The sequence below is a fragment of the Callithrix jacchus genome, chromosome 19 (assembly GCF_049354715.1).
Source record: "Callithrix jacchus isolate 240 chromosome 19, calJac240_pri, whole genome shotgun sequence".
NCBI lineage: Eukaryota > Metazoa > Chordata > Mammalia > Primates > Cebidae > Callithrix > Callithrix jacchus.
Window position 1 is genome coordinate 32,688,798 of NC_133520.1, and position 22,551 is coordinate 32,711,348.

The 22,551-nt window shown below is 43.6% G+C and overlaps 1 protein-coding gene across 2 annotated transcripts in view; it reads right to left on the reverse strand.

Moving 5' to 3' along the window:
• Window positions 1–14,821, reverse strand: part of DSTYK (dual serine/threonine and tyrosine protein kinase) — a 66,638-nt gene extending 51,817 nt beyond the window's left edge. For both annotated transcript variants that reach the window (XM_035281485.3, XM_035281484.3), the window contains exon 1: window positions 14,379–14,821. In XM_035281485.3, the coding sequence (XP_035137376.1) occupies window positions 14,379–14,640 (262 nt within the window). In that variant the 5' untranslated portion in view covers window positions 14,641–14,821. The remainder of the gene's footprint in view (window positions 1–14,378) is intronic.
• Between the last annotated feature and the right edge of the window lie 7,730 nt (window positions 14,822–22,551).

A 22,551-nucleotide genomic window follows, 5' to 3' on the forward strand; every position in this document is an offset into this window, starting at 1 on the left:
CCTCAGCCTCCCAAGTAGCTGGGATTACTAGTGCAAGCCACCATGCCTGGCTAATTTTGTTTTGTTTTAAAGACAGAGTTTCACTCTTGTTGCCCAGGCTGGCGTGCAATGGTGCAATCTTGGCTCACTACAACCTCTGCCTCCTGTGTTCAAGCAATTTTCCTGCCTCCACCTCTCAAGTAGCTGGGATTACAGGCATGCACCTCCACACCTGGCTAATTTTGTTTTTTTTTTTTTTTAAGTAGATGGGGTTTCCCCATTTTGGTCAGGCTGGTCTCGAGCTCCTGATCTCAGGTAATCCATCTGCTTCCGCCTCCCAAAGTGTTGGAATTACAGGCGTGAGCTATTGCGTCCGGCCTTTTTTTGAATTTTTAATAGAGACAGGGTTTCACCATGTTGGCCAGGCTGGTCTCAAACTCCTAAACTCAGGTGATCCATCTGCCTTGGCCTCCCAAAGTGCTAGGATTACAGGCATCAGGTCCTGGCCCTAAAAATAGTGAATTTAAGGTAGAGAAAACATCTCCAGGGATGGGCTGACATCACATACCCTGTGATTAAAAAAAAAAAAAACAGGAAAAGGAGACATTGTTGGGACAGTTGGCAAAACTGGAACAGGGTCTGTGGACTGGATAGTATGGATAGTAGTACTAAATCCATGTTAATTGATTTGGCAAGCTGTGTGATGACCATAGAACCATATCCTTGTTTGGGAGGAATGCATACTGGAGTGTATAGACGAGATGAGACAACCTATCTGCATTCAGCTCTCAAAAGGTTCAGAAAAAGACTAACCTAATATATATCAGAGAGGGGAGAGACTGCGTGATGGAACAAATGCATTAAATGTTAACAGCTAGGAAATTTGCATGAAGCAGGTATGAGAACTCTTTTATTGTTCTCACAACACAGGGAAAAAAGAAATACAGCAATAATGGGAGTTGAACAATAACAGTTTGTTCACTGTCTCCGCTTTCACCCTGAATCTCATCAATCTTCCTGTGATGTTTACTGTTGCCTGTTCAGAGTCTGCGGAGTTCAAGGCACTGATCTAAGTAAGTCGTTTATGATCAGACTTAGAATCCAAATCCTCAAGTCTAACAGTATAGACCAACAAGATGCTGCACTATAATACACTCTGATGAAAGTTATCTACAACCAGCCGGGGGCAGTGGCTCAGGCCTGTAACCCCAGCACTTTGGGAGGCCAAGGTGGGAGGATCACAAGGTCAAGAGATCAAGATCATCCTGACCAACATGGAGAAATCCATCTCTACTAAAAATACAAAAATTAGCCGGGCGTGGTGGTGCACACCTGTGGGTCCCAGCTACTTGGGAGGCTGAGGCAGGAGAATTGCTTGAACCCGGGAGGCGGAAGTTGCAGTCAGCTGATCACACCACTACACTCCAGTCTGGGCGACAGGGCGAGACTTCATCTCAAAAAAAAAAGAAAGAAAGAAAGACAGTTACCTATAACTATCAGGTTCATTAAACAAGAAACCACCAGAGGAAGCTTGACTTTGCACTGCCTGTAGTGTCCCCTCACGTTTACTTAGTGGTAAAGATTATATCACCATCATACACTGACTACTTTTACCTTTTCCAACAAACCACTTTTCCAACTTCTCTAATTCTCTCCATGGGACAGACCCAGAAGGGCATGTCAGTTGTTCAATCAGGAGAAAGTGAAAGGTTTCCTCAGTGGGGTTCTTATATACTAAAAAATAAATTTTTTTTTTTTTTTTTTTTTGAGACTGGGTCTTGCTCTATCACCCAGGCTGGAGTGGAGTGGCGCGATCTTGGATGACTGCAATCTCTGCCTCCCGAGTTCAAGAGATCCTCCTGCCTCAGCCTCACGAGTAGCTGGGATTAGAGGCGCACACCACCACACCTGGCTAATTTTCTTATTTGTTAGTAGAGATGGGGTTTCACCATGTTGGCTGGGCTGGTCTCGAACTCCTGAGCTCAAGTGATCCACCTGCCTCAGCCTTCCAAAGTGTTGGGATTATACGAGTGAGTCACCACACCCGGCCAAAAATGACTTTTCTTCTACTAGCTATATTACCCCACATTCCTCCTTGCACCTAGATATCGCCATAATATTAAATGCTAAGGCTAGAGTTTATCATATGAAATAATCCTAAAAGGTAAACATAATACTGGTTCACTCCCCATCCCTCTCATTTGAACAGAAAGAGCTTTTATTAAAACTAGTCTTGTAACCTAGCTGCATTTGTGATAGGGCCTTAGTCTTTCCTCTGACAAGTTTGACTTTATTTAAAAAAAAAAAAATCCTGGGACATTTTCTCCACATTAAGTAGACAGGAAAAGACAAAAAAGATCTAACCTGAAACCTATCTGGCATACATAAGGCACTAATGCTCTTAATTTGATGAACTAAAGTTAGATACTTTGGGAATAAAAGTACTTTTTAAAAACAAGTGAGTTTTCTTTTTAAATCAAAGGCTTTTATAAATATATAACCTAGACATAATTCTTTGGGACAATTCTGATGTATCATTAGTTAGACAAGTGAAAAGCAAAACAATCCTCAAGGCCTACTTCCCACCTTCCTGCCCAGAGCACACCACCCCAGGGAACGGAAGCATGTTATAATAAAGCCCAACTCCAAAGAAAGTGGTGGTCAAAAGGTTCCCACAGCCACGTGGCACACAGCTGGGGAATACATCCAAACTGTTCACACTGCCAAGAGAAGAAAACAGAAAAACGCATGTGACGGCCACTTCAACCAGAAGCCCTCAGGGGATACTGGTGAGTCTCCATGCTCCGACCAACCTTATTTCTGGGAGTTTTGGTTTGTACTTTGGAAGAACATTATGCATAAGGGAACTTTCTCAGAGAGTCTCATTTACAGCTCAAAGCAAGGAGATACATATCTTAAGCACTGTTACATCTGTTCTCCTCTGGTCACATAAGTGTCAAGTTCCAGGATCCACAAGATCACCAGACTCACCATTTGGCAAAGAACAAAACCAACCTTCAAGCCTGGAAATGGCCTATACTGAGACTGGACATCCTTACAGGGCACTCCAGCCAGACCTCGGAGAGGCAAAATAGAAAAATTCCACCCCCACATGGACTCACTCTCTGTAGTCTTGTTATGAATGACACTACTCAGATTCCCTGCACCAAGCAGGAAGCAAACATTGTCATCCCTAAAGGCTATTTTCCTGTAAGAAGGAGCAAATTAACCTTAGATCTTACAACCATAACCAAAAAAACCACATCCACCCAACCTCATACTCCTACTGGCTTCTCTGTGAGTAACTTCTAAAGAAACAAATGAAAGAAGCTCTAACGGTAAATATTCATAAATGCATTCTGCATTTGAACCGTATAAACAAGATGATGTAATTTTTCCAGCAAAGAGAAAATATGCTGATTTTTCCCTACTGCCAGAAAATGGGCAGAACATTTCAACTCTTATTCTTTCTTTTTTGGAGTCTCCCTCTGTCACCAGGCTGGAGTGCAGCAGAGTGATATTGGCTCACTGCAACCTCTGCCTCAGGGTTCAAGTGATTCTCCTGCCTCATCTTCCCGAGTAGCTGGGACTACAGGCACGTGCCACCACGTCCAGTTAATTTTTGTATTTTTAGTAGAGATGGGGTTTCACCAAGTTGGCCAGGATGGTCTCCATCTCTTGACCTCCACTTCCCAAAGTGTTGGGATTACAGGTGTGAGCCATGAGCCCAGTCTATTCTTTTTTTTTTTTTTTTTTTTTTAATGAGACAGAGTCTCTCTCTGTCACCTAGGCTGGAGTGCAATGGCACACTCTCAGCTCACTGCAACCTCCGCCTCCTGGGTTCAGAAGATCCTCCTGCCTCAGCCTCCCAAGTAGCTGGGATTACAGGCACCCACTACCACACCCAGATAATTCTTTGTATTTTTAGTAGAGATGGGGATTCGCCATGTTGGCCAGTCTGATCTTGAACTCCTGACATCAGGTGATCCACCCACCTTGGCCTCCCAAAATGCTGGGATTACAGGCATGAGCCACTGCACCCAGCCTCAATTCCTATTCTTATCCATGCCATTTCATCTTATTAAAGTTCACTTTAACTTCCCATATGTCCTACACTTCTGCCCACTCCAAGACAACTAACAGTTAAGTAGGGAACCAATTTGTAAAAAGTCCTCTTGAGGGGACATGGTGAAACACTAAACCTTCTGTCCTTCATAACATCAATTTGGAATTAATAATCTCAGTTAGTTGGACAGAGTGTTCACCAATGTGTGTCCTGTGCCTAGTACAGAGTCAGGCATTAAATAAAGATTTTCTGAGTGAATCAATATTGAGAATTTACTTCCCATATCATGATGGAGCTCAGGTCTACTTTACTGTATGCAAATCCTTCTTTGGAACATGAAAATGATTCTTTTGCACCGGATACAGTGGCTCACGCCTGTAATCCCAGCTCTTTGGGAGGTGAAGGGTAGCGAATCACCTGAATTCAGGAGTTCAAGACCAGCCTGACCAACATGGAGAAATCCCGTCTCTACTAAAAATACAAAAACATCAGCTGGGCATGGTGGGACATGCCTGTAATCCCAGCTACTCGAGAGGCTGAGGCAGGAGAATCGCTTGAACCCGGGAGGCAGAGGTCACAGTGAGCCGAGATCACACCATTGCACTCCAGCCTGGGCAACAAGAGAGAAACTCCATCTTAAAAAAAAAAAAGAAGAAAGAAAATAATTCTATGCACTGGCATAGAATGCAACTGCACCTACTATTTGATAGCACAAGAGGGTGACTATAATCAATAATAACTTAATTGTATATTTTAAAATAACTTAAAGAAAGTAATTAGATTGTTTGAAACTCAAAGGATAAATACTTAAGGAGATGGGTACACCATTCTCCATGATGTGCTTATTTCACATTGCGTGACTGTACCAAAACATCTCAGGTATCCCATAAATATAAACACCTACTATGCACCCACAAAATTTTTTTTTAATTTTAAGAAAAAAAAATGCAAATGCAGCCTCACTAGTTATCTATCGAATATGCTTATCATTGTTCTTTTTTAGGGACCCAGAGAGTAAAATGTGTGTGAATTTACAAAATCTTTATGTTCTATGGGGCCAAAAATGCCCTTTTGAAGAAAGAATTAAATTGCATTTAATTTCAAAATATCATTCCATTACCCACCAGCTGTGGAACTAATTTAACAGATATTTATTTGCCCATTATGTACAAAGCACTATGGTAGGCACTACAGGGGGTACAAAATGAGTAAAACACAGTCCTTACCCTTAGGGGTTCAGAATCTTGTCAGCAGGATAAGACAAACATATCCACAGCTATCACAAAAGAAAAGTGCCTCTTCCCCCACCTGGCTTGAGGTTATCTGTGAAAACAGTTCTCTATTCACTTGACCCAGAGAACCCCACAAAATCATGCAAATCAGGAGGTTCAAATCTTTGTGTTCACTTTAGGAATACTGGTGATACTTCTCAGGCCATGATGGGTATACATATACAAAAAGCCATGAAGTACCTGAAAGAGGTCACTTTACGGAAACAGTGTGTACTATTCCAACATTACAATGGTGGAGTTGGCAGGTGTGCCCAGACCAAGCAGTGAGGCTGGACACAAGGTCAGTGGCCCAAAAAGAATGCTGAATTTTTGCTGTACATGCTTAAAAATGCAGAGTCGTGCTGAACTCGAGGGTTTAGATGTAGATTCTCTGGTCATTGAGCATCTCCAAGTGAACAAAGCACCTAAGAAGCACCGCTGGATACAGAGCTCATGGTCGGCTTAACCCATCCGTGAGCTCTCTCTGTCACACTGAGATGATCCTTACTGAAAAGGAACAAACTGTTCCTAAACCAGAAGAGGGGGTTCCCAGAAAAAAAAATATATATATATATATATATCCCAGAAGAAACTGAAGAAACAAAACTATGGCACAGGAGTAAATTCAGCATTAAAATAAATGCAATTAAAAATTTTTTAAATGAAAGAAAAGAAAGTAAATAAATAAAAGCATTTATTATTCAGATATGAGCAGAGCCTACATATCTGAGTAACAGGCATAAGGTAAAACTCATATTCCCCTTAATTTTCATAACTTATTTTAGCTTTTATTTTCAAAGGATTGTTTTTGAGAAGTGCATTTACTGCAGGAAGACTCCCTGTTCTCTTAACCTAGTAAAACAGAGAACAGAGGCATGAAGAAAGAAAATAAAGTAGACAGAGCAAGCCGGGCACGGTGGCTAACGCCTGTAATCCCAGCACTTTGGGAGGCCAAGGAGGGTGGATCACAAGGTCAAGAGATCGAGACCATCCTGGTCAACATGGTGAAACCATGTCTCTACTAAAAATACAAAAAATTAGCTGGACATGGTGGCGCGTGCCTGTAGTCCCAGCTACTCAGGAGGCTGAGGCAAGAGAATTGCCTGAACCCAGGAGGCGGTGGTTGCGGTAACAAGAGCAAAACTCCGTCTCAAAAAAAAAAAAAAAAACAGAAAGTAGACAGAACAAAACAAAATACAAAAACCAGATTGGATTTTTATTTAAATCCATGCCTTCTTTAAAAACAACTTGCAAGGCTGAAGAACTAACCATGCTGAAATAAGTAATGACTTTTAAGACTAAACTAAACATATTACAAATTATAACAAGTTTAAAGGCAATAGTATTTTCTCTTTTAAAAGTAGGCAAGATGGGCATGGGGGTTCCCACTTCTAATTCCAGCAGTGTGGGAGGCCAAGGTTGCCAGATCACTTGAGGCCAGGAGTTCAAGACCAGCCTGGCCAACACAGTGAAACCCCATCACTACCAAAAAAAAAAAAAAAAAAATAGATGTGGTGGTGCATGCTTGCAGTACTAGCTACTTGGGAGGCTGAGGTAGGAGAACCACTTTTATTCAGGAGGCAGAGGTTGCAGTCAGCCAAGATCATATCACTGCACTCTAGCCGGGGCAACAGAGTGAGACTGTCTCAAAAAATAAAAGAAAATAAATAAAAGAAAATAAAAGCAGACAGAATTTCCCAACCCTTTTTAACAGCAGGCAGATCTATGCCATGGGAAACAGATTACCCCAGGAAAGGAAGATTAGGAAGGAAAAAAGCTAAAAAGGGAAAGGGTGCAAAGACCCATTGTGGTTGGGAGGCCATTTCCTCCCAGGGAGCAAGAGATAGCAAGATCAGCAATGAGGGACTGGATACCCTAAACGTCAGGGAGTGGAAACTAGAATAAGAGCCTGGGTAGCCAGTGTCACATTATACTCATTCAATCAGATAGTCTCCCACTGAAGTAAATGATGGTTCCATACAAGCTGTGGAGCCTGGGTGATGACTCATTTGTAACAGAGTCTCTCTACTGCCAGGGCGCATATTGTATGCCCATGGCCAGGTCAAAAAAGAACAAAGGAAGAGCCGCAGAAGCAGAACTAGACTGGGAGGCTAGACTCAGGCCCGAATGTGCCTCCAGCTCAAAATTGTTCTGTCCCACATTCTCTTTCTGCTCCTCTCATTCTTCTGCCAACTCCATGTTCCAACTTTCTAAATCAATGCTCATCACACACACACACACCCCACTCGAACAGCCACATATATTTAGCACTAATTATATGCCTGTGCTTTAGTGTATATTATCTCCAAATGTCACAACTTTGTAAGGCAGGTATTATCACTCCCATTTTACTTATTTATTGAGATATAATTCAACCCTTTTAAGTGTACAATTCAGTGGTTTCCAGTATGTTCACAAAGTTGTACAAGCTTCACCACTATTTAATTCCAGAGCATTCTCATCTCCCCCCACAAAAAATCCCATGCCCAGTAGCAGTCACCAATCATTTCCTCATTTTCTTCTCCCCGCATCCCCTGCAAACACTAATCTACTTTCTATCGCTATGAATTTGCCTATTTTGGATATTTCATATTGATGGAATGATAGTATGTGGCATTGTGGATTACTCCCATTTTATATATGAAGAACCCAAGATTCAAATAGGTCAAGTAACTTGCCCCTAGTCACATAGTAAAAAGAGAATGCATTAGAATAGGAATCCAGGTTTCATTTGAATGTTATGCTTGCTTTTGACCACGGTATGCTGCCTCCTTACAGGAAGAAAATTAAGAAAGAAGAGCAAGTTTTGGACATTCTTGGAAAAATGGGATTTTGTTAATCTAAGGTATTACCTTCAAATAGATTACCTTTTATTAAAAGTAATAAGAACCAAAACTGTAGCACTATCTTTACTGAGTTTATGTTGAAATGCACTGGCAACTCTTCTAAACAGACAGTGGCAAACAACCACAGCGCACACCCATCCCAGTCTCATCACTGCTGTCACTGTGCTTCACCCCACAATCCCAGCTTCTTCCCACCCCTCAGCCACACAAAAATGACAGCTCTATAAAATGAAGCTCTAAAGAATCTCCTCTCTCTCAATTTTTTCATCCCTTCTCCAAATGTCATTCTGCCACTTAAACTTTGTTATCATACAGATTTCTGAGATGACCAAGGAAAATGCCTATTTATTTTTTATTATTTTTTTGAGACAGAGTCTCACTCTACCATCCAGACTGAAGTGCAGTGGCATAATCTCAGCTCACTGAAACCTCTGCCTCCTGGGTTCGAGCAATTCTCCTGCCTCAGCCTCCTGAGTAGCTGGGATTACAGGTGCGCACCACCATGCCCAGCTAACTTTTGTATTTTAGTAGAGACGATGTTTCACCATGCTGACCAGGCTGGTCTTGAACTGCTGACCTCAGGTGATCCCCGCCCCCCCCCACCTCAGCCTCCCTAACTGCTGGGATTACAGGAGTGAGCCACTGTACCCAGCCAAAAACGCCAATTTTAAATAAGTACACTAGTGCTTCTCCCCTTCTTTTAAATGCTGGCACATTTAAAAGGTGTAACAAAAAGAAGGTGAAGGGTGTTGGAGAAACACAGCTGTGAGCTCACCAAAGGCAAAGAGCTATAAAAACCCTGAGAATCATAACTCACACAAAATGCTTATAACCTACCTTACCATTCTGCATTTTTATGTATGTGTTTTCTGTCTTGCACACATACGTGGTTAGGTCATACCTTTCTAGAGAACCAAGTTCAGGTCTTTTTAGACCTTTTTAATCTATCATCCACCATTAATGATTGATGATAATTATAATTATTTTTTCTTTCTTAAGAGAAAAGTATAGAAGGGAAAGACTGATCTTCACTGGCCTAAGGCCAAGGCTAATGTCTTTATTTGACTCTTTATCCCCCATACCTAGCACATTGCCCAGTACACACCAGGCACTCAGATATTTATTGAATAATAGCTAGTACTTTTTTTTTTTTTTTGAAGACAGAGTCTCACTCTGTTGTTTAGGTTGGAGTGCAGTGAGGCAATCTCGACTCACTGCAACCTCCACCTCCCAGGTTCAAGCCATTCTCCTGCCTCAGCCTGCCGAGTAGCTGGGATTACAGGCACCCAGAACCATGCCTGGCTAATTTTTGTATTTTTAGTAGAGATGGGGTTTTACCCTATTGGCCAGGCTGGTCTCGAATTCCTGACCTCAAGTGATCCACCCTCCTCAGTCTTCCAAAGTGCTGGGATTACAGGCATGAGCCACCATGCCCAGCCCAGGTCCTATTCTAAACATGTACATAGATTCACTCCAAAGGACCCTAGAGATCAGTACTGTTATAATCCCTATTTCCAGATGAGGAAATGAAGGCACAAACAGTTATGATTTGCCCAAGATCATTTGCTTAGTAAAAGGTGAAACCTGCATTCAACGAAGGCAGCACAGACCACAGCATTACAATAAGACACATTTAAGTCACTCCAATTTCTTTCTTTTTTTTTTTTTTTTGAGACAGAGTATCTCTGTGATGCCCAGGCTGGAGTGCAATGGTGCGATCTTGGCTCACTGCAACCTCCATCTCCTGAGTTCAAGGGATTCTCCTGCCTCAGCCTCCTGAGTAGCTGGGATTACAGGCACATGCCATCATGCCCAGCTAATTTTTATATTTTTAGTAGAGATGGGGGTTTCACCATGTTGTTCATGCTGGTCTCGAACTCCTGATCTCAGGTGATCTGCCCAGCTCAACCTCCCAAAGTGCTAGGATTACAGGCATGAGCCACCACAACTGGCCCACTCCAATTTCTTAAAATTGAAAGGTTTATGACAAATTGCAACAGTTAGGAACCTTACTGGATCATAAAACAAAAATACTTTTCCATGCCGGTCACGGTGGCTCATGCCTGTAATCCTGGCACTTCGGGAGGCCGAAGCAGGCAGATCACTTCAGGTCAAGAGTTCAGGACCATCCTGGCCAATACTGTAAAACCTCGTCTCTACTAAAAATACAAAGAAAAAAAAATTGGCTGGGCATGGTGGCGGGTGCCTATAGTCCTAGCCACTCAGGAGGCTGAAGCAGAAGAATCATGTGAACACAGGAGGCGAAGGTTGCAGTGAGCCAAAATCATGCCACTGCACTCCAGCCTGGGCAACACAGAGAGACTCTGTCTCAAAAAAAAAAAAGAAAGGAAAAGAAAAATACTTTTCTCTCTGCTACTCTGCTATACTCCACCCTGCCTTTCCTCAGAAGTGCTCAAAGCCTTTTTTTTTTTTTTTTTTTTGAGACAGAGTTTTGCTCTTATTGCCCAGGCTGGAGTACAGGCAGTAGCGTGATCTCAGCTCACCACAACCTCCACCTCCCAGGTTCAAGTGATTCTCCTGCCTCAGCCTTCCTGAGTAGCTGGGATTACGGGCATGTACCACCAGCCCAGCTAATTTTTTTGTACTTTTAGTAGAGATAGGGTTTCTCCATATTGGTCAGGCTGGTCTCGAACTCCTGACCTTCGGTGATCGACCGCCTCGGCCTCCCAAGGTGCTGAGCCGCCACGCCCAGCCCAAAGACTTTATCTCATTACTTATGATCCCTCTGACATAAGAAAATCAATAGATAAAGTGGCCCTCATGCCCTACAGCTAAGTGAAAAGGCCAATGAGTTGGGCAGCAGGGAAAGAATTGAGCCCAGGAAACTACTTATATTTTAGTTTTCTTTGTATAGGCCAAGCTACCCTAAAAATGGAAGACCATTTTGGAGTTCCATTCTAGTTTTTTTTTTCCTGAGACAGAGTCTCACTCTGTCACCCTGGCTGGAATGCAGTGGCACGATCTCAACTCACTGTAACCTCTGCCTCCTGGGTTTAAGCAATACTCCTGCCTCGGCCTCCCAAGTAGCTGGGATTACAGGTGCCCACCACCCTGCCCGGCTAATTTTTGCATTTTTAGTAGAGATAGGGTTTGGCCATGTTGGCCAGGCTGGTCTTGAACTTCTGACCTCAGGTGATCCACCCACCTCAGCCTCCCAAGGTTCTGGTATTACAGGTGTGCGCCATTGCACCCAGCCTTACTTTTTAATTTCTAAAATATCATCTACATTATATATCTCTACACTGACCTCAGTGAATATAAAGCTATACAATTTTAGAGAAATACTATTTTGGGGTTCTTTAATCTCTTTTGTGGTTGAAAATGAGAGAGTAAAACTTTTTGGTATCATATGGCATTACAAATGGTACATAAATAGACATTAAAATTGTTTTACTATTGTTAACATCCTTTTAGTCCAATCACTTCAAATTTAGAGTTAAGCCCTGATCGTCCTTCAGCTGCTCAACTACCATACTACTACATCACCCTAGAGGCACACTTCCATTCTGAAATGATGCTTAAAACCTATCAGTTTGTTGGGGTAAGAACTGAGTGTTTCTTAACATTCCAAGTTCCTAATTAATCAGAGACTAACATTCACAAAAGAAAGTTGAAGGCCAGATGTGGTGGCTGATTACTGTAATTCCAGCACTTTGGGAGGTTGAGGTGGGAGGATCATTTGAGGCCATGAGTTTGAGACTAGCCTGGGCAACAAAGCGAGACCCTACCTCTACACAAATTTTTAAAAAGGAAGTTGAGACAGTCTGAATGAACTTGACCTTACAAAGATGGCCTGTAAACAGAGAGAACAAGAGCTGGTTGTCTTTTCAGGAGTGGTTTCTACTTTCTGACATGACCACCTGAACAGGAAAATGCATTCCTGAAATATACACAGTAAGAGCCCCCTCACTAACTTTCCCTGGTGCTTTTTTACCCCAAACTCTCCATGCTGAAAGGAAGAGAAGCATTTTATGGAACAAAACCAAATTGCTCCCAGTCCTGCCCTCTGCACCCTCCCAGGTTTTTATTTGGGATGGACAGCCTCCAGATGGTGAAGATATTTAAATATGCAAAGATTAGTTCATGATACAGTCAACTAGAAAAGCCAGCGAGGCGAAATGCAAAGGTGTATTTGTATGTCTTGTTTTTTAAAGAATAAAAACAAGAGCCAACCAAAGTGCCTTGAAAACCTCCATCCCTCTGAGGCGAATCGATTCTCTTTGTTTCAGAAGCAAGTCTAAAATAAACAGTTGTTTTAAAATAAGAACAGCAATAGAGGGCTTTTTAAGATAAGCTGTTGGGGGACACCTCTGGAAAGCACTGTCATGGGAGGAGGTGAAAGTACACATTCTGGGGATCATCTCAGAAAACATGAGCCCTTCTCAACAGCTGTTTTTTGATAGTCTCACAGATACCAGATCTCTCTACAAGTCCATTCCAGGACAGCATATTTCTGGATGTAAGATGTAAAAACCACAACTTCAGAAAAACTACTCATCCCTCTCCTTTTATACTATGAGGTAAAATAAAGCTTTTTAAATTCCTATCCAGACCAACTAAATAAAATAGTATCATTTAGGACCTTGTCACAATCTTAGTATCTTATTTTTTATCCCCATTTCTGGATTCCCAGTCAGATTTAGGATATTAAGTGCAAAACTTTGGGAATTTAAGACGTAACACGCCAAGTCAGAACACCGCATCCAGTTCTGAGCCTCGTGTTCAAATTGGTATTAGCATCCAAATTCAGGTTCTGAAAGTATTTTAACAGATCACCTACATCACAATCCCCAGGGTCTTTTTTTTTAATTTTTTTATTTACTTATTTATTTTTCAGACAGTCTCACTCTGTCGCCCAGACTGGAGTGCAATGGCATGATCTCAGCTCACTGTAACCTCCACCTCCTGGTTTCAAGCGATTCTCCTGCCTCAGCCACCCCAGTGGCTAGGAGTACATGTGCGCAACACTACGCATGGCTAATTTTTTATATATTTGGTAGAGACTGGGTTTCTTCACCATGTTGTCCAGGCTGGTCTCAAACTCCTGACCTCAGGTGATCCGCCCGCCTGGGCCTCCCAAAGTGCTGGGACTATAGACGTGAGCCACCGTGCCCGGCCTCTCCAAAGTCTTTTCATGTTAAATTAGATTCTTAGGACCCAGTTCCCATACCTATTCAATCATAATTTATGAGCTACAGCATGAGACATGGCATTTTTAATACGCCCCTGGGTTGAGTTTAATACACACTTTAATTTGAGAATTACTAAATTAAACCAACAGACTTCTTTGCTGTTTTGTCCCCAAGATATGTATCTACCTGGAATGCCAGTCCCTTCTCCCTTCCAACCTAAAGTTATTTCCTAATTAGACGAGGTAGTTAACAAATCCTCCAGTTCCCCACCAACAGCAGTTTAAAAGGACGCAAGATGTTAGGAAAGATTAAAGACCATGCATGATTTTAAGTGTTTGCGGGCCTTCGGCACATCCTAGAAAGAATCATGCAAGAAAGGCAAGAGTAGCTAGTTCTCCATTGGCTCAGGACCAAAATGATCCCTTCCCTTCCACTCTTCTTCACCATTAGCAAGAGCAACATCTCTCGAAATTCCCTGGCACCCATCAGATATGATTTCCTCTGGCGATCCCCAACCTTACTTAGAGAATGCCCCCTCTTCACAGAGCTGCCTCACGATCGGTGTGAACACATTTCACATACATCATCAAACCCACACACCCCACTACACAGTCCCATGGCCTCCTCGGACTCCTGGGACACCCTGCCGCCTCTGCTCCATCCCTAAGCTGGGGCTCCGACCCACAACTGCGCATCCGCCCACCCCCAATCCGGAGCAACTTTCCCCACTCCTCCAATTAACCGCTGCCCTCTCCGAATGCCTGCCCGCCCGTCCCGCCAGCGCACAGTCTGGCCCCCGGGGTCCTGCTCCGGGAACTCCGGCCCTCGGTCGCCCCTGGCTCCCGGTCCCCCGGCCCGGCCCTCGGCGGACCCCTTCCTCCCCTCCTCAGAGGGATGCCCTCCCAAGGCATCCCGGATCCGGCCGGCCCAGGCCCGGGAGCCCGACCACACCGCACGGCTGCCCCTTTCCGCCTCTTCTCGGGCTTGTTTTGCAGGGCAGGGGTGCGGTCCGCCCTCCGATTTGCCTCGCCTGCCCTCTCTCCCTCCGGGCTGCCCTTCTTACCCGCCTGCAGCCCGGTTTCGGCGACATCGCCGGCAGGGCCGTGCTCGGCCCCGCCGCCGCCCGGGGGGGAGGGACAAGCGTGGTTGTGGGAGCACTTGATGTCGCGGAAGAACTTCTGGGTATCGCGCAGGTTCTGCCGCAGCCGTCCCAGGTAGCGGCGGTAGCGGCCGAAGCCCCGGCACAGCTCGCGGATCATTCCGCCGCTACCGGGGCCGGGACCCGAGACGGGCTCGCTCCCCCACGGCACCCCGTCGCCCTCCATCTCCTCTACCCGCTCTATCTTCGCGGCTTGGTCCCCGGCCCCTGGCCCGGCCTCCCTCCTCCCCGCCCCCCAGTGCCGAAGGGAGGAGGAATCCGCCTCCAGACACCCCCGCCTGCCGTCGGCCTGACTCCCAACCTCCGTCACTGCTGTTGCAAACAAATCAACCCGCAGTGCGCTGACCACGGAACCTTTCTCTTTACTATCCAGAAGCGTGAGGGAAGGATCACTGGAGGACACCGTCGCCGCGGGGTCTCCTGGGACTTGTAGTCTTGCTGGGACCAAGCGCCAAAACGCCGAGGCTGGAGAAGGGGAGGCTGTGGATGGGACTAATGCCTTTTAGAGAAAAACCTCACTCGTTCTTGTGTTTTCGCACTCTCCTTATTTTAAAAGTGTTCCCAGTCTCTACATGAGCGTCCCTGGGGAGAGGGAGGAGCTGCAGAATCTGAGCGCAGCAGAAGTGGGGTGCCTAACCGAAATCGTAGCGAAAGATGTTAATAGAGAAAAGGAAGGAAACAAGACCGAGGACAGTCATATCTCCATGGCTACCCTAATGGCTCTCTCCTGTTTCAGTGGGGAATCGACTGAAAGTACCCTGGAAATAGGGAAATCTCTTACGTTTGTATTGCGTTCTCGTTTTTCAACTTTCCTTCTCCATACTTAGAAAGGAGGGGTGTAGAAGGATCAACAAGAGCTGTAAGCTGAACTTCAGTTGGTTCCTGAAGTAAGGAGACCGGGCTGAGTAAGGGGAAGTTGAGGTTTATAGCCTTCCAAACTATTTCTGATTATCTTAACTTGGCTTCTGCTAATATGCAAGACTTCCATTGACACACACAGTCACAAACTCCAGGACACAATTACAAAGGGGGCAAAACTTGACGTCACCTCTTTTCTGCTTCCTGAGTTCTCTCTCCCCTCTTCAGCAGGCACAGAGCCCATTTATGTCTTTCTTGCTGTAGAAAACACCACCTTTTGGCCGGACGCGGTGGCTCACGCCTGTAATTCCAGTCCTTTGGGAGGCTGAGGCAGGGGTGGATCACGAGGTCAGGAGTTCAAGACCAGCCTGGCCAAGACGGTGAAACGCTGTCTCTACTGAAAATACAAAAATTAGCTGGGTGTGGTAGCAGGCGCATGTAGTCCCAGGTACTCGGGAGGCTGAGGCAGGAGAATCGCTTGAACCCAGGAGGCGGAGGTTGCAGTGAGCCAAGATCATACCACTGCACTCTAGCCTGGACGACAGAGCACACTTCCGTCTGGCCAGACCTCTTCTCTGATAGGCTGGTTAATGTAGTGCCTTGACTGAAATTAAGAGACTTGAGTTTGGGTCTGGACTCTCCCTGTGCCTTGCCTTGTGATCTCGGGCCAAGACGCCGTTTCATCATCTATGAGTTAAAGGTTTGGAATGGCAGATCTTTAAGCCCTTTTGACTTTAAAATTTTGTGAGTCCTGCTTCAGAAATTTTACTTCTTCTAACCTCTCATCTAAGAACACCGAGGTGTTCTTAGCCAAATGACGTCATGATATTTGGATTCACTGTTGTAAAATGTGAAGGCCTTATCTTTCCAGGGGTATTAGCATTTTATAAAAAGGGGTCGCTAATTCAAATGAATCTCTATTTGATAAATGTCTGTGAGGGCTGACTGCAAGGAGGGAGCCTCATTCTTCTTCCCATTTACCCACTCCCCCTCTGCCTGTTACTTGGTCACGTATTCTCCACCAGCCATTTTTCTTTTGCATGATTGTATTCCCCATGCAATCCCCAAAAGGTTCAGTAAAATAGAAATGAAAATTAAAAATGGGAATTTTAATACAAATACATAATATTTTTTAAAATAGAGCTGTAAGAAAGCAATGTGTAATGATTTGCCACACACAGTAATTTCTAGCACAGGAGATCAGATAAGAGCACTCAAGTTGGAGTTGTCCAGAAAAGGAATCGATCTTGAAGAAGGGACAAAATTTGGATAGGTGGAAGTAATCAGAGAGGGCATTATTTCAGGTAAATGTCACAAAGCCCACCCTTTAAAAACTATTCCTTAGTATTTTACATTTATTTTCAAAATAAGTAATACAAGAATGTGGTATAAAATTCAAATGGTGCAAAAGGGTAGACAAGGAAAAACTAAGTCTTCCTTAGTTTTTCCATTCATGTCCCAGTCACCTAGTTCCCCTCCCAGGAGGCAACCACTGTTGCAGATGTAAATCATATATAGATAGATCCTATATGTATGCATATACATATACATATATATGTATGTATTTTAAATACAAATGATAGCATATGTAATACATACTTGATTATGGCCTTGCAGATTTCTGCACCAAAACATAAAGGTCTGTCTCATTCTTTTTAACTGTGTAACATACTACCACATGGATTGGCTTGTTTTATTTAGCAAGTCTTCTACTGGTGGACCTCTAGGTTTTTTGCAGTCTCTTGGTATTACAAATAATACTGCAATAACTAACCTTCAGTGTACATCATTCTGAATATGTGTAAGTATATCTCGTCTCCATTTTTGATCTGTTGAGAAAAGCAATAATTTTTTTGCTATATAAAATCTTAAAGAATGCAAGTGACAGTGAACCCTTTGTAAATCCTAATAACTTATCAATATAAATACATATTTTCTTCAAATATCTAATTCAAAGGACAAAAGGAGAAAATAAAGGTTTGAACAGTGAGAAGAGAGGGTTTAAGTTGGTATAGAAAAGTATTTTCTGGCTGGGAACAGTGGCTCATGCCTGTAATCCCAACACTTTAAGAGGCTGAGGCAAGTGGATCACCTGAGGTCAGGAGTTCGAGACCAGCCTGGCCAGCTTGATGAAACTCTATTTTAGTCTCTACTAAAAATAGAAAAATTAGCCGGCATGGTAGCAGGCACCTGTCATGACAGCTACTTGGGAAGCTGAGGCAGAATAGCTTGAACCTGGGAGGGGGAGGTTGCAGTGAGCCAAGATTGCACCATTGCACTCCAGCCTGAGCAACAGAGCAAGATTCCATTTCAAATAAAATGTGTGTGTGTGTGTGTGTGTGTGTGTGTGTGTGTGTGTGTGTCCTAGCTGGGCACAGTGGCTCATGCCTGTAATTCCAGCACTTTGGGAGGCCGAGGCAGGTGGATCACCTAAGGTCAGTAGTTCGAGAACAGCCTGGCGAGCAGGGTGAAACCCTGTCTCTACTAAAACAAAAATTAGCTGGGCATGGTGACATGCACCTGTAGTCCCAGCTGCTCGAAAGGCTAAGGCAGAATTGCTTAAACCCAAGAGGCGGAGGTTGCAGTGAGCTGAGATCATGACACTGCACTCCAACCTGGGCAATAGAGTCAAACTCCGTCACACAAAAAAGTATTTCCTGAAAGTGTTGAGAGTTAAACAATTAATGAAGATGAATACACAGATCTTTTTTTCCCTCCTAGAACACCATTAAGTGACAGTAATGGGATTTTTTTTTTTTTTTTTAGACTGAGTTTTGCTCTTTTTACCCAGGCTGGAGTGCAATGGCAGGATCTCAGCTCACTGCAGCCTCCGACTCCTGGGTTCAAGCGATTCTCCTGCCTCAGACTCCTGAGTAGCTGGGATTACAGGCACGCGCCACCATGCCCAGCTAATTTTTTATTTTTAGTAGAGATGGGGTTTCACCTTGTTGACCAGGATGGTCTCGATCTCTTGACCTCGTGATCCACCCGCCTCGGCCTCCCAAAGTGCTGGGATTATAGGCATGAGCCACCGTGCCCGGCCACTGTAGATTTTTTTTAAAGTAGAGACAGGGTTTTGGGTTTTGCTGTATTGCCTAGACCGATCTCAGACTCCTGGACTCAAGCCATCCACCCTTCTTGGCTTCCCAAAGTACTAGGATTACAGGCTTGAGCCACCATGCCCAGCTGACATTTTTTGACATTCAGGAAATCACAAAAGATAGTAAAAACCACTCATACTTTTACAATCCAGAAAGAACCAGTGGGTTATATTGGTATCCATTAATTCTGTCATTGGAGGAAAAGGAATAGGTGAGAAATATTCTTTCTAACTTTACTTTTCTATTACAAGTTCCTCTTGCTTTGATGATTTCTAGAGAGATTCTGAAGCCTTGATCTTCCTATTAATGTAGGTGGAAATCAAGTACTTTTTTTTAGAACACCATAAAACACTTAATTCTTCCATATGAATTAAGAACAGTTTACTAAGAGAAAGTATGACTATTTTCTATTATGCAACATAAAATCAGAATCACAAATCCAAGAATTTTTAAATTTACAAATTGAAGGAAAAAATAAAACAAAGAATGATGTGATTGGGTTTTCATAAGTATTTCTCTACTGCTTGTTAAATCACTGTCATCTTCTAAAGTTACCAGCAGGTAAGTAATCTCTAGCTTCGAATAAAGAGAGGAAAAATTATGGAAGAAAATATTAAAAATACAATCCATTCACCTAATTTTTTTTCTATGAATTGGGAAAAGTCACCATTATCAAATTTAACAACCAAACATAGTTTCTTGTATCTCAGCCCTGATTCCTAAGGGAGCAAGTTTGAGAATCCCTGGTTCTAGACAATTGTTCTGTCTTCTCTGCCTCTATATTCCTGGCAATATTGCAGAACAGTGCTTCTCCAACTTCAGTGTGTACACGAATCATGTGGACATCTTGTTAAAATACACTTCTGATTTAGTAAATCTAGGGTGGTGCTTGGGATTCTGCATTTATTTATTTTTTAATTAATTAATTAATTAATTTAGAGATGGAGTCTCTAAATAAAGAGACTGGTGTGTAATGGCGCTATCTCGGCTCACTGCAACCTCCACCTCCCAAGCTGGAGGTAAATGAAAGTGCTTTGAAATGGAAATCGGCCTGGTGTGGTGGCTCACACCTGTAAATCCCAGCACTTTGGGAGCCCAAAGGAGGCAGATTGCTTGAGCCCAGGAGTTGGAGACCAGCCTGGGCAACATGGTGAAACTCCATCTCTACCAAAAAAACAAAAATTACCCAGATGTAACAGGCCTGTAGTCCTAGCTACTTGGGAGGCTGAGGTGGGAGGATCATCTGAGCCCGGGGAGGTTGAGGCTGCAGTAAGCCATGCAGCCACTGCACTGCAGCTTGAGCAAGAGAGTGAGACCATGTCTCAAAAAAAGAAAAGAAAAGAAAAGAAAGTTTAGGGAAAAGCAAGGGAATCAGAGAGAATCTAACTTTCTAACTTGAGTTTCCAGTCCTGGCAGTGCTGCTTACTTATTTCATGATCGTAAGCAAATTACTGGAGTGTCATTCACTTCATCTGTAGAGGAGAAGTAATAACGCCCACCTCACAGGGTTGTGAAGATGAAGTGGCATCATGTGTAAAGCAGTTGGCACCTTATCTGGCACATAGACATGCTTAGGAAATGTTTTCTCAGCATGAGCAACAGAGAGAGACCCCATCTCAAAAATAAATAAATAACATTGACATAGAAAAGGGTACTGGTAGGTTTTAATCCAACCATCTTTATCCATCTAGGATCAGCCCATAGATAAGAATATAACCAATTATAAGGTGTTATTCTATGTAGGTAGGGAAATAAACCAAATATAGGTTCCACTGAACTATCAGATAACAGTGGAGAAAGGATCACAACCATTTAGACTTAGAAAGGCCAACACAGAGAAACCCCTTGTCTACTGAAAATACAAAAATTAGCCGGGCATAGTGACATGTGCCTGTACTCCCAGCTACCCAGCAGGCTGAGGCAGGAGGATTGCTGGAACCGTGGAGGCAGAGGCTGCAGTGACCCAAGATGGCACCACTGCACTCCAGCCTCGGCAACAGAGCCAGACTCCACCTCAAAAAGAAAGAAAAGAAGGAAAGGAAGAACAGAAAGGAAGGAAGGGAGGAAGGGAGGGAGGGAGGGAGGGAAGGAAGGAAAAGCAATACTGAGGCCAGGCGTGGTGGTTCACACCTGTAATCCCAGCACTTTGTGGGGCTGAGGTGGGTGGATCACCTGAGGTCAGGAGCTTGAGACCAGCCTGACCAACATGGTGAAACTTGTCTCTACTAAAAGTACAAAAGTTGGCCGGGCATGGTGGTGGGTGCTTGTAATCCTAGCTACTTGGGAGGTTGAGGCAGGAGAATTGCTTGAACCCAGGAGGTGAAAGTTGCAGTGAGCTGAGGTCACCCCATTGCACTCCAGCCTGGGTGACAAGAGAGAAATTCCATCTCAAAAAAAGAAAAAAAGAAAAGCAATACCGATCTACTAATCTGACTGATGAAAAATGAATTGGGACAAAACTATGTTCAGGGCTTCTGGAAAGCTTTGGATCAGTTACTCTAAAACATTTCCGGAAAACCTTGTTCTTCTACTTGGCAGTAAAACAAAGATTATCTCTGTTTAGAGTTACACCAAATTCCCTTCAACTGATTGCCACCCCTCCCCCACCATGCACTGCACCCTAACAGCCAGGCATGGCACTGATGAAATACTTAGCATTGGAATGGTATTTGATGTATAATTAAATAGGATGCATTTAGCAGTTCAATTTTACAGACTTTTAATCTTCAAGTTAACAAACCTTCGTGTAGAGAATCTCATAAACAAAATATTCTTGGAAGTGCTATCCTCCTTGTAAAAATACATAATCCGGAATGTGAGTAGTTACTACAGAGGGAAAACATTTCCTAAGCATGTCTGTGTGCCAGATAAGGTGCCAACTGCTTTACACATGATGCCACTTCATCTTCACAACCCTGTGAGGTGGGCGTTATTACTTCTCCTCTACAGATGAAGTGAATGACACTCCAGTAATTTGCTTACGATCATGAAATAAGTAAGCAGCACTGCCAGGACTGGAAACTCAAGTTAGAAAGTTAGATTCTCTCTGATTCCCTTGCTTTTCCCTAAACTTTCTTTTCTTTTCTTTTCTTTTTTTGAGACATGGTCTCACTCTCTTGCTCAAGCTGCAGTGCAGTGGCTGCATGGCTTACTGCAGCCTCAACCTCCCCGGGCTCAGATGATCCTCCCACCTCAGCCTCCCAAGTAGCTAGGACTACAGGCCTGTTACATCTGGGTAATTTTTGTTTTTTTGGTAGAGATGGAGTTTCACCATGTTGCCCAGGCTGGTCTCCAACTCCTGGGCTCAAGCAATCTGCCTCCTTTGGGCTCCCAAAGTGCTGGGATTTACAGGTGTGAGCCAACACCCCAGGCCGATTTCCATTTCAAAGCACTTTCATTTACCTCCAGCTTGGGAGGTGGAGGTTGCAGTGAGCCGAGATAGCGCCATTACACACCAGTCTCTTTATTTAGAGACTCCATCTCTAAATTAATTAATTAATTAATTAAAAAATAAATAAATGCAGAATCCCAAGCACCACCCTAGATTTACTAAATCAGAAGTGTATTTTAACAAGATGTCCACATGATTCGTGTACACACTGAAGTTGGAGAAGCACTGTTCTGCAATATTGCCAGGAATATAGAGGCAGAGAAGAGAGAACAATTGTCTAGAACCAGGGATTCTCAAACTTGCTCCCTTAGGAATCAGGGCTGAGATACAAGAAACTATGTTTGGTTGTTAAATTTGATAATGGCACAATCTCGGCTCACTGCAGCCTCAACTACATGGGGTCAAGTGGTTCTCCCACCTAAGCCTCCTAAGTAGTTGGGACCACCATGCCTGGCTAATTTTTTTTTTTTTTTCTGTAGAGACAAGGTCTCACTATGTTGCCCAGGTTGGTCAACATGATCTTGATAGAGGTTTTTTAGAAGACTCTGAAGCCTGATTTCTGAAATATATTCCAACCAGCTTAGTCTACATCTATCCATATATGCCAAGCCCAATGCCTGAAACAAAAAGTATACTCAATACATATTATCTGAAAGAAAATGTTTTCTTTCATTCCCCTGCCTGCTCCCTTTCTCATAAATCCAGCCACTTCTCCAGGGAGGTGGTT